The sequence below is a fragment of the Siphateles boraxobius genome, unplaced genomic scaffold (genome assembly GCF_051911475.1).
Source record: "Siphateles boraxobius isolate OS27281-9 unplaced genomic scaffold, OSU_SipBor_1 15, whole genome shotgun sequence".
Classification (NCBI taxonomy): domain Eukaryota; kingdom Metazoa; phylum Chordata; class Actinopteri; order Cypriniformes; family Leuciscidae; genus Siphateles; species Siphateles boraxobius.
In genome coordinates, this window is record NW_027508755.1 from 1,743,576 (window position 1) to 1,757,034 (window position 13,459).

The following is a 13,459-nucleotide window of genomic DNA, read 5'->3' on the forward strand; positions in this document are numbered from 1 at the left end:
AGAGAGTTTTGAAGAATGCACATTCAGCTTTATGTTTTAGCATTCAGCACGCGAGGTGCACGGTCCAGTCCAGGGCTCTCCTATAGCTAACGCTCAGTGGAATAACATGAGATTAGTTTATCAAGGACTTTAGGTATACATAGATGGTGCACTCATGCGAGAAACGTGATTACGTAATGTGTCACATCGCAAAGCTAGTGCAAGAGGAGCATCTGTGGTGAAAAAGAATATAAATGTTTATTTTTTTTAATATAATGGCGGATGGTTTGTCTAGATAAGACTCTTATTCCTCGTCTGGGATCGTGTCGAGACTTTGAAGCTGCACTGAAACTCGCATTTGGACCTTCAACCCGTTGGACCCCATTGAAGTCACTATATGGAGAAAAACCCTGGAACGTTTTCCTCAAAAACCTTCGACTGAAGAAAGAAAGACATGAACATCTAGGATGATGTGGGGGAGAGTAAATTATCAGGAAATGTTAATTCTGAAGTGAACTAATCCTTTAAAAGTGTCCATAAGCACAGCAGGACCATGACAGAACAGAAGAGTTCACGCAATACAAGCTTCAGATTGAGTTCATTTCAGGCCACAGTTTGATAGAAATACAATTCTAGAGGTCTTCTACAAATTAAAACTCTAGTCAGTAACCTTCACAAAATATAAGCATTACACAATCATTAAAACAATTGCTATAGTGTTAACCGTGGTTGTATTGTAGTAAAACCATGTTTTTTTGGGGCGTATTGAGTACCATTTGTATAACCACTAAAAAACCAAAGTTAATTTACTAAAACTTTGTTTTTGTAGCAAAACCATGGTTAATTTGTGGTCACTATGGAATAATTACAAGAACCATGTTTTTTGGTTTGAATCGTAATAAAACCATGGTTAATTTTCGCAAGGACTAATTACCAAATCTTTAAATTACATAAATAACCATTTCATTTAGCCAATAAAATGTTATGCACTTCTGAGTGAAAGAATACAATAGCAGGAAATGCCGTCCACCAGAACTGAGTTTCCCAAAGCATCTTAAACATATTAAAATGATGCTTTTGGGGAACGCAGCCCAGGATTCAACTGGATCATGGATAATTGATTACGATTATTATTCATTTTAAGTGTGATGTGTTTTCTTTATAACAATGTGCACTCAGAAATCATTCATAACAAGACCAGTAATATTTATTAAGAACGTAAACCAAGCTAACTTTGATTGGATCATTTAGTTTTAAATGATGATTGTTTTGTGATCTGGAGGCTAAATAAGAGGAACAATAGCGTGAAGGTTTGTTTCCGCACACATTGGACGCAGATGTGAACCGGTTGGCGCTCCAGCATCTGTGCCTAGGATCTGATGTGATGATGCAGAGACGAACAGCGCAGTTGTTATGATGGAAAACGGTGAATGTACAAACACGCATCGGGATGAGTAACAATTCCTGCTTGCTCATCTAAAATCAGTGATTCAGACAGTGTAAAAGCTGCTTAAACAACAAAAGAAATACTGCGCCATTGACTTTAAACCAGGTTTCAGTTGGTCAATGGCTCAGTCTATTTTAGTTCCTCAAAATAGCAACGCTTCTGAACACACACCTGGTTCTCAGACCAGCAGCCCATGGGCACAAATGCATTTGCTATTTAAACAACGTGAAAATGAAAAAAGGAACTATCAAAACACACTTGCGTCTGACGCTGCTTTGCACCGGGTGTATGATAGGGCCCTTTAGGAGAGAGATGTGAGCTAGATAAACCTGTACTGTCCGCATGAGCAGCACAGGTCCAGTGTACTGGTGGTGGAGAACATGTGTTAACTATTAACTCAAGCTTGTCATTGATGTGAACTGTCGTCTGAGAGATGCTCCCAGCCCATATGTGGGAATGCAGTGATATCCTGAGAGACTGAATGTGATTTATGATCCGGTCTGCAGTCCTGATCGCTCGCTGTCTGGAACAGTCCACGGGCCAAATACATCCTGAGCTCAATTACACAGAGATATCAGTGAAAGAACGTCTCAGTCTGCTGCCACAACGCAGTTTGACTGGATTGTAGATTTCTAAAGTGGCAAAATGTGATGGTGTTTCATAACGAGATGGCCACTTGGAGAGTTCCCCAGACTATTAGTCAAAAAATAAGTTTTTGCAGCAATCCTCGTAATGGGTCCATGTGTGACTTAGTTGTTAAAGGAATAGTTCACTTAAATATACAAATTCTGTCATCATTTACTCTTCCTCAAGTTGTTTCAAACCTGTATGAGTTTCATTCTTCTGCTGAACACAAAAGAAGATATTTTGAAGTTTTCCACCAGGCAGTTGATGGACCCCATAGTAGGACAAAAAATACTATGGAAGTCAATGGGGGACATCAACTTCTTCAGAAAAAATAAACTAAAACAGGTTTGAAACAACTTGAGGGTGAGTAAATGATGACAGAATTAAAATTTTGTGTGATCTATTCCTTGAAGAACACAGGTAACAAATATCATTGCAATCATGTTTATAGTCTTCAAAACATCTTTATCTGCATGTTACAGCGATCTCTGTAAGCTACTTTCTGTATCAGTGACGTCTCGGAATGTCACATGACTATGGGTCTTCTTCATGATCCATATATGGACTATTATTGTGCATATAGCGCCCTCAGGCTATTGGTATGAATTGAAAACACAGCACATATCAGTAAGAAGCGATCATAATGATTACATCGACGCATTTGGGTATAAATTCAATAAATATTATTCCTGTCTATAGAAATATGATGTGAATCTATGAGAATATATCAATATTTCTCTGCACATTTTTGAGCTAAAGCCCTGAGGGATGTTGATTTGTGAATCGCTGTCATGACGACAGCACGGAGTGTTTTTTATGAATGGACCAGCTGACGCTCATAATTCATATTAAAGGTATCGACTCATTTTTTCATTTCATAACTCCTGACACAAATTAAGACATAACTGTCACTATAAGTTTCTCAGAATACAATAGTGGTCAAATACTGAATCTTGAGTCTTATATCTTTTTAATGATGTATAGTTTGTCAAGGTATAACATTAAATCTGATAGTAAATTTGAACTAAATAAAAAAAATATATTTATATATTTAGTAAAATGCTCCTTTCTAGAGTTATTTATTCTATCTAACTAACAAGGTAGGTAAATATAAAGGTTACGCAACATTTATAACAAACTGTTTTATTGACGTCTTTCCACGGTTGAAACACTGAGCGATTACAAGTTGTACTGTTTCTTCCAACATACCTTCTGATGTTCATTCATGTGCGTTTGTGCTATAACTAGTTGTAAAGAGGAAGAACTTGCGATTTATAAATCAATAGAAATACATTGTAAAATCAATATTGTCATCGTTTTGATAATGTTATCCACGTGGTTTGCAGGAAAAAGATGCAAAACAAGTTCAACCAAAATGTTTTTTTCTTTCTTTTCTTCTATTTTTCAAAATATCTGATGGCATCAACTCAAATCCAGTGATTATTGAAACAGTTTAGAACTATAACAAATGAGATTTAAGCTTATTGATTTCAATCTGATTGTAAGTCAGAGGCTCGGTAAACAGGCTGAGACTTATGGGCTGTTTATACGACACCGTTTTCTACTAAAAAGGTTAAAAAATTTATGTGTTTTTGCCGTTCATTAAGACAACAACGACGTTTTGGGCGCCTTAAAAGCGTAAACTTCTGAAAACGGGTTTCAAAATTCAAGTTTTTGAAAACGGTCCCCGTATAAATAACAGAAACGCGAATCTCTGAAGACGATGACGTCATGCACATGCGTATTACGTGTTCAGTCTATAGTGTTTCATCGCCATCTACTGGCCTGGCAGCAGAATACAGCGTTTTTAGTCGTTTTCGCGGATCCGTGTGAATGGGGATCGTTTTTGTACGCGGAAAAACTCAAAGGAAAGACTTCTCTGTTTTAAGCATATTGTTGTCGTGTAAACATACCTTAACATTTCTTTCATATACCTTGCATTTCTCCTCTCCGTGCCTGTGAGGAAGTGTAAACTGTAGTGTGTGAGTGGCCTGGCCTCACCTGTTGCTTCATGTCAGCGTAGGTCTTCTCTGAGCTGAGCTCCACTTGCTTCTTAAAATTCTCCAGTGCTTTCTCAGCCTGATGGGCCTGATGTCTCTGACTGTCCCGAGCACGAACCAGCTGCTCATCTTTATCCCTACAACACAAAACACACACAAACTGGGTCACCCAGTGATGATGCACTCGAATATCCATGTGCTTGCATTATTCTTAGAAGAAAGAACAGAGAGAAAGTAGAGTGAAAATCATAACCAAGCTTTATACTTATAGTTTATCAGCTGATTGGGGAAGTGTTTTATGTTCACACAGAGAAGTTCAGCGCACAAATGTGTGTCGACGCAAAACAAACAGCGTCTCAGACTAGTGTCTGACAACAACGCTGAGACACAACCGCCAAAAGAGCTGTCAGTCGCAAGCCAGACTGCAACAAAGAGCTTGTCAACCTGCTTTCACTCTCTATATCCGTGCATGTGTGAGGATGTGTGTGAGGCACATCTCGCCCTCCGTTTAAAAGGGGGTAATTACAGTGGCAATTACTTTTAATTGAAAGAACAATTCAGCAGGGCCAGTGAAACTACATATTTCTTCTTCATCCAAAAAGCCACTGACAGAACAATATCACAGAGGAAACATGACATTTTTCAGACATTTAATGTGAGGAATTGTTTTTGTTACAACACATATTTTGTTTAGGGATGCACGATATATCGGTATCGGCCGATATTCGTTCATTTTTAATGTTATCGTTATCGGCCCGATAAGAAAATTTGTCCGATATATTAAAGCCGATAAATAATGTGTTATTTACTTCAGCTGAGACACTTCAGATGCTCATGTTCTGCATGATGGTTTTGAATTGCTTGAAATATGATGGGAATCATTTCAGAAAAAGGAAAATACGGTTCAGTGTGTTTGGGACATGGATTTTAATGTTGAGACTTTTTGTAATCAGGCTCTCAAAAATTATATAAAAATTTGGATTTAGATTTATCGGCCAATATATCGGTTATCATCTATCAAATATAAAGAATTATCGGTTATCGGTATCGGCCTAAACTTTCATATTGGTGCATCCATAATTTTGTTAATAATGATTTACAGTAATAACTATAACTATAATAATAATATTTTTACACTAAATATTACAAATGCTCCACAAACACAAAACATACATATAAAAACACGCTCTCTAAATTAACATCATCAGATCATCCTTCTTTAGTTATCGTCTCATTTAGCATACACATAAAAAAGAGACATAACAATAAGAGGAAATTAAAAACAAAACAAATGCAAAAAAAAAGTCGGGGACCTTTTTTCTTTTTCTATGGCCTCTTTTCTGTGTAATTTTGGTCTCTCTCATGTTTGACATCAAAAGATCTAGAAATTGTTTCTCCCTGACTGTTGTGTAGTCTGTAATTATTAATCTGTCTTGCAACATGAATGCCTTCAGGGCAGAGCAAACACAAAAGAACCTTCTGCACATCTCTGATGTGGAGCAACCAGCACACAAAAAAACACTGGAAGAATGAAAGAAAGAAAGAAAGAAAGAAGAAAACAGGCGTCTAAACAAGAAAGAAACAAGAAAAAGACGAAGCCACAAAAATAGCACTTTCTGAACATTCAGAGCTCCAGAGAGAAGAAAGAGCCGCTCGCTGAGAGGATTAGTTAGTTAGAGGTTCGTTTCTGTGTGTCTATCCATCTTTAAGGTGTAGACATTACAATAGCACCAATCACATATTACATTAAACATACTCAACAAAGCTGCTCCTTTTCTCTTTCTTTATGTGTGCTCCGCTAGTTTTCCATTGTTTTTCAATGTAAACACGTACTAGGTGTGTGTCATTAACCTTTGCTGTTCTGTGTGACCCAGCCCTTACTTTGTCACTGAAACAACTTTATTTTTTGATTGACGTCACCAAATCCCTCTTTCTCAAACCCTCCCCTCTAATTACACTATTTCTCATCCAATCAATTCCTGATGGATAAAAGCACAGAGACCCACATGGTTGTGAAACCCAAAGCACAGGACAATAGTGTCACCAGAATAAACATATTCATGAATATGTTTGTACTCTTTCAGTGACTAGATATATTTAAAATAATGTAGGCTACTTTTTACATACATATTCCCCCATTGCATTATTATACATTAAATTCAACATTATATATAGCAGTTGAATATAATACTGACACTAAAACTATGTAAATTAGAATTTTTCCTCACATAGTACTTTTATTTCGGGTGTATAGTTCACCCGAAATTAACAAAATACTGTGTGAGGAAAAATTCTATTTTACATTGTTTTAGTGTAATACATATTTCGTCACAATCCACGATACATGTATCGTCACAATCCACGATACATAATGTTGCATTTTTGTGTTGCAATATATTGAGACACGATATATTGTTACACACCTAGTTGTCTGGTTTCTCAGGGCTTGTGTCATATATGCCACACTTTTAAGATAGCATGTCAAGTTACTTAGAGAAACGCATCTCCAAACCCCTTTCAATGGCTTTGAACTCAACAACACATCCAATGTATCCTACGTTCTCCTACTATACTCTGTAATAAACAAAATGTGTACCAATGAATACTGCGTTGTTTTGAGAACAGAAAAAGGGGCTAAACATCCAGGACTTGACATTCACTTTTTTTGCTCACCAGCCACTGTGTTGAGTGGTTTTCTAAAGTTACTGGCCACTCAGCATTTTCACTGGCCAGAATTTTGACATCGATATCATAGGGGAAAAACTGACATATAGTTATTTTTAATATTATCTCATAATTTGTCGGCCGGTATATTAGGCTGCTGTCACTTTAAGACCCGACGCACAGATCCATTAAACTGTTTTATATAGCCAATATACTTTGTCTTTATGTGCCACTTTGGGTGTGAGCACAAAATTATGCGCAATACACGCAATCCCACACAAACGCCAATATTCATCCAGAGCAAATGAAAGGAGTGAGAGAGAGGAGGGTTTGTGTGTCACTCGTTGTCAGCGAGATGAGAGATAATGTGCAGCTGGTCTCCTGTGTATCTATTCTGCGTAAGAGTTTCAGATATTTCAATATCGATATGACTTTACATGTTGTCAGAAGTTTCAATTTGTAAATTTGTTCACCCAACTTAACTTTGAGATATCTTTTTTTGCACTGACTGCATTAAGTTTTATTAACTCAACATATTAAGTATGTACAACTTGTCGAATTTAAAGTTATTTGAGCTTATAAAGTTTAGTTAGAATAACTTTTGTGAAAGTAAAGTGAACTTTTTTTTACGATTTCAGTGCAAAAGTTCACAGTAAAAGTGTTTGTGTTCACTTAACAACTTTCTGGTTTATTAATTTCCACTGACTCAGTTAAGTTCTATTTAGAATATTAAGTGTTTTCAGCGTGACAAATCTTTATAAGTTCAAATAACTAAATTTGTCGAGCTGAAAATACTTAATATTCCAAGTAAATACAACTTAACTGAGGCAATGTAAAAAGATAACTCAAAAAGTTGTTAAAGGTGCACTGTGTACTTTTATATTGTATTGATTACCACTCTCTACAGCCCAACGCATGTGCAATTTACTCTGCTTACAGCAAAACAATATTTTTGCTAATCTCAGAATCTCTTCACTTAAAAGTATGTGAAGTTAATTAGTGGCTTTATCTTTTCAAACGTCAGATTTGGAGACTTAAAGGTGCACTGTGTAATTTTAGCGGCATTTTAGTGGTGAGGTTGTGAATTGCACCCAACAGAAGTTACGGTGGCCGACAGGAAGTGATGTCATCGTCTGAGACAGTAGAGAGTAGCCAGTTCAGCAATGAAATTTCTTTACAATTGGGTTAACTTAATTATTCAGTAAAACTATATGTGACCCGTCACAGAAACCAGGGACACAATTCGGCAGCACAACTTTCGAGCAAAATGAGAAAGAAGAGTTTTTTTTCAAAATTGGTGAATTTCAATTTTTTGCAGAATCTGTTAATTGAAATCACGAAGAAGCCTCTCCATGTTTGAGATAGCAGTATTGGTATATTTAAAAGCTTACATTTTGAGGTTGAAATCGGCTTGTTTTCGGAGATTCTAGCATGCAGTAGGGGCGCGGCGTGTCATTGTCTGTGTGTATATCCATACTGAATAACCCGGCGCTTTTGCCCCCGCCCTCCAAGTGAACCGCATGGCTACTTATTATGCTGTGCTCTGGCCGGCTCTATCTGATATCAAAATTCAATGAAGATGGATGCCGCAAAGATTGTTGCAGACGAAATGAACCGTGGCAGTTACACCGAAAATGTTTTCGCCGCACTTCGTGGGCTCTGGAAACTGAACCGGAGTTATGGGTGCGGCGCACGCGCCCTCAGTGCCTGAATACGGCGGCTCGGCTCCCTGACAGCGGTGGCTGGCTGTTTCATATGTGACGTCCCGATTGCTTTGAATGGGGAACGTTTGGTGAACAGGGAACAGAGTTAATGGACTGGCAACAATCTCCATAGAACATGAACTGGCACAGAGAATCGAAATAGAGGATGCAGTTAAGACCTTTGCTGCGATGAAGGCCCGCCGTGCGCGTTTCTGAAATGTAAGTTAAGCTTCATTTGCTCTTTAGTCGTTATTTAAGATGCTGAACCTGCTGATGTGTTTGCGGACATTTCATTTGTGTGTGTATACGCACATAAGAAAGTGGTGTAAAGAGATTTGCAACAGTAATTTGAGGAGGTGAAATGTGATTATTTGGAAAATTCCTGTCATGACTGCTTAAAGAAAAATGCCAGCAGGCATTTGCCTCCTGCATAAACTTTAATATTGTTGACATTTTGGGCACACATTTTGGTCTTTGTGTGTTGTTGCTGGTTTTGCGTTATATGTATATGGCATATTGTTCTTTGTGTGTTGTTGCTGGTTTTGCGTTATATGTATATGGCATATTGGTCTTTGTGTGTTGTTGCTGGTTTTGCGTTATATGCAGGCTATATGGCATATTGGTCTTTTGTGTTGTTGCTGGTACGTTGCAAATAGAGGGGCAGCACAATTGTTTTTCGCCTAGTGCGGCAGAAGTGCACTCATTCGAAGTGCAAAAAAAGCTGTAAAGCACAGAGGGGAGCTTTACAGGGGGTATGGCTTATCTAGATGAGATGTAAATGAGCCCTATTGTCACTCCTAGCAGCAGAGACAGGTGAGAACCGCACAATCTTTAGAGGTCGTTTTCTCATATTTGAGCTTTTTTAAGTGCCTAGCTTCAAATAGCCACAACTTCTCCAAATATTATCAGATTTCCACATGTTACACATCGTTGGAAAGCTTGGAGATTACACTTTCAGAATCTATGAATAAATCAAAATGCCCCAGAACCGACTTGTGTCCCTAGTTTCCGTGACCGGTCACATGTTATTGCGAATATTATTGTTACCTGTTTATCATTGTGTCAGTGTTTTATTCGCTTCTTTGCACAAAGAACTACATAGTGACGAAACACGTTTGTCCATTCAGGGCCACGGTAGAAACATGTCGATGTAAGGAGACCCGCGGTGTGTGTAGACAGAAACGGCTCATTCTTAGGCAATAAAAACATAATGGTTCATTAAGTAAGGTCTTTTTACACCACTCAAAACATAGTTATGTACATGATATCGCATTTCTGTCAACAGATCCTCCTAAATATTACACAATGCACCTTTAAGCAAAAAAAAAAAAAAGTACAATGTAAAGGTTGAACTTCTGGGTTGTATGAAGGTGTGTATTTGTGTGAGAAGGCAACAAAGCCTGACCGAGGGTGTGTAAGAAGAGCAGACAGTTCGTCACCATCCGTCACAGAAAGAAGTGAGATGAGAAGGACAAATAAAGCAACGCGGCAGGGAACGGGGAATGCCAGCTCCGCAGAGGTTTGAGCTCGGAGAAGAGTGGAAGACGAGCAGACTCAAATTAAAGATGTGCCGTCAAACCAGAGGAAATCCTTCTCATCCTGCACTCTTTAAGGGGATTTTTTTTGGGGGAAAAGCAGAAGGAAGGGACTTAAGGAAAGGGCGACAGTGCTTCCGCCTAGCCACAAGTCAGACAAGGAGGGTCAATTTTCCAAACCTCCTTAACCACAGGACGCCTCCAATGTGGAGAGCAGGACGCTTCGATGGGGAGCTCGTACTGTAAATAAGACTGGAGATGCTGCTAATTCAAACGCTATGGCCACACAAACGCACCCATTCATTTTCATTCAGGCTGAGTTCAACCCGTCAGACGCCTGAGTCTCTGGCACACACGGCCTGAAGGAACCTGGGCTTGTGACCCATGAAGGACGCCACAATAAACACGGCTTTGAGTGACGGTACAAAAAAAGAATACGCAACTCACCCGCAATTCAGTACATTAAAGTGTAGATTTATGCTGACTCAGCGATAACATAAGTATAATAATGAGCCATGCATTTTGGGGAAGATATGCTAAAACTAGAAAATATAAAAAACAATATTTATATATATATAAACTCCCAACAGAACTACCATGATTCTTAATAGGATATGGACTTTATTTTTTTGACCAGCAGAACATTGTTTTAATACAATTAAAGCACTAATAAAGACTCCAAATTATCCAAAAGCACAAAACATCCTGTTGAAAATCAAGTTTATCCAGCAGGATCTTTCCGACATGAATCGATTCATGTTTGATCTCGTTGGGAGTCTGTCTATAAATTATGAAAGTAACTAGAGATATCACTGCTTAATTGTATATTGGCTATAATAATAAGAATATAATATATGATAAAGAACTGAGTAGTGATAATTAACTACATGTACTTGCTATAGGGCTAGGATGTAGATTAGGGTTAGTTGCATGTAATTATGCACAATTTATATTAATTACTATATTAACTACATGTAATGTGTAACAAGAGCACTGTAAAATAACAATAATACTGTATATTTTCAATATATCATTGAGCATCTGCATGAGGGGAGTCGTAAGGCTAAAGAGCTTTACATACGCGGGATCTTTATATTAGACTCCCACTTGGCCAACATCAGTCTCTCTGGACGTGGGCTATAAACACACTGGGAGAGACATATGGATTCCAGGTGGATTACACCTCTCCACACCAGTGCGAAGCCAAAGGCCGTCCACTCCATGAGCTCATCATGACGGAATGATAACACATCCAGACCCAGATCAAAGCTGGGGCCCGAAAGAGAGGCAACACATTAAAGCCAGAGAGAAAACTCAATGCTGAAATTTTCAAAAAGAGGAGAGCCTCATTCCTCTGTCCCCCGAGAGCCAGAAACGCACAGAAAAAGACTTGCACATGCACAAATACATTTGTCCTTCATGTCAGAAGTAGCGTGAGCGATTGAAGTGCATCAGAAATAGAACGAAGCATAAATTTACTGTCAGGAATTTGTCAAGTGTAGACAAGCATCACTGATTATAATGGGTTTTATTTGCATTTGTCGCGTTACACCACTTAATAGTGTAGACAGCATCACTGATTATAATGGGTTTTATTTGCATTTGTCGCATCGTGCCGCCCCACTCATGTCTTTCCATTGTTTTTCAATGTACTTAGAAAAACGTGGTTTTAGTGTGACTATACAAAAAATAATAAACAATTCACCCATTGGGGTGTAGATTTATGCTGACTTGGCGATAACACAAGTGTAATAGAGGGGGTAGTGCTGGGCGGTATACCGGTTCATACCGAAAACCGGTGTTTATTTTTGTAATGATATGAATTTTTAATATACAACAATACCGGTGTATTTCGCTTTAACAGCGTTGGGTATTACTAGCGTGAAGTGAAGACGGATCGTTAAACTATAATTGATAGCAGTCAAATTATTTTGCAGTGTTTCCAGCCTTTCGGAAAATCTATTTGTGGTTGGCATTGACATCGTTGAATAAACATGAGCACTGCACGTTTCAAAGTTAAAATGTGGCGCGGGTGTTTTTATATAAATGTATTTTTGCAGGGAACTGACTGTCTTTAGAAATGTTTCGATTTTATTTTAATTGAATCTTTCTTTATCTTTCCTGATAAAGCAGCGTTTATGAGCACTGAGCTGCTTTGTGTTCAGCCGTTACCGGGGAAACCACTTAGTGTTCAGCCGTTACAGTGGAAACCACTTTGTGTACAGCCGTTACCGGGGAAACAGCTTAGTGTTCAGCCGTTACCGCGGAAACCATTTTGTGTTCAGCCGTTACCGGGGAAACCGCTTAGTGTTCAGCCGTTACCGCGGAAATCACTTTGTGTTCAGCCGTTACCAGGGAAACCGCTTAGTGTTCAGCCGTTACCGCGGAAATCACTTTGTGTTTAGCCATTACCGAGAAAACTGCTTTGCGGTTTGCCGTTACCGGTGAAACCGCTTAGTGTTCAGCCGTTACCATGGAAACCACTTTGTGTTCAGCTGTTACCGTGGAAACCACTTTGTGTTCAGCCGTTACCGGGTAAACCGCTTAGTGTTCATCCGTTACCATGGAAACCGCTTTGTGTTCGTCCGTTACCTTGGAAATCGCTTTGTGTTCAGCCGTTACCGGGTAAACCGCTTAGTGTTCATCCGTTACCATGGATACCGCTTTGTGTTCATCCGTTACCGGGGAAACCGCTTAGAATTCAGCCGTTACCGTGGAAACCGCTTTGTGTTCAGCCGTTACCTGGGAAACAGCTGTTTCTGCTCCTCCTACAGCACCTCCTGCAGGACCTCTTTATAAACAGCATCATTTTGTGCAAACCTGTATTAATACTAGTGTGGCTTTTTCTACAATATTCACTCATGACAGTAAAATAGGGCATTCTAAGTCAATCTACTGCAGTATTTCCTCTCTCAATCAGGAGAAAATGTGGTTAACACCCAGTCATGCTTGAAAAATCAAATACCGTCATATACCGTGGTATAATTTAGTAAAACACCATGATATGGATTGTGGGTCATACCGCCCAGCACTAAGAGTGGGCAGTTCAATGATGCCACTTTTACAGCAATTTCACACTTATGCAATAAAGGAAAGACATGAGACTATTGGTGTTTTAATACATGGATGGTCTACTACATTTGTCAAAATCTGCAGTATTCTACAAAGCATAATTATCCCACAATGCAATGAACTTCACTTGGTATTCCCTCTTGCAACAGCGGGGTTCCGGAATTAAAAACTCTTTAAATTAAAATGATTATTAACAATCGCTTATAAACCCTTAAAGAGTTCCAAGGTTGTGAATCAACGGTATATGCTTTTGTTAAAGCTATCTGTTTGCATGAACTTATTGTTTTTAAATAACCAGCTAAATGCGCGGTGAAAAACTACATTATCCATGATGTTGCTGAACAGAAATTTCCAATTAATCAGAGAGTTATATATAATCAGTCAATATAATCAAGCTGATTCTCAAGTCAATATGATTCTCTAAATATTTGC

At 38.5% G+C, this 13,459-nt stretch overlaps 1 protein-coding gene across 3 annotated transcripts in view; it reads right to left on the reverse strand.

Moving 5' to 3' along the window:
• The window catches only part of cep112 (centrosomal protein 112), a 207,319-nt gene that overhangs the window by 116,090 nt on the left and 77,770 nt on the right, over positions 1 to 13,459 (reverse strand). For all 3 annotated transcript variants that reach the window (XM_077230618.1, XM_077230619.1, XM_077230620.1), the window contains one exon: positions 4,055 to 4,190. In XM_077230618.1, coding sequence (XP_077086733.1) covers positions 4,055 to 4,190 — 136 coding nt within the window. The remainder of the gene's footprint in view (positions 1 to 4,054; positions 4,191 to 13,459) is intronic.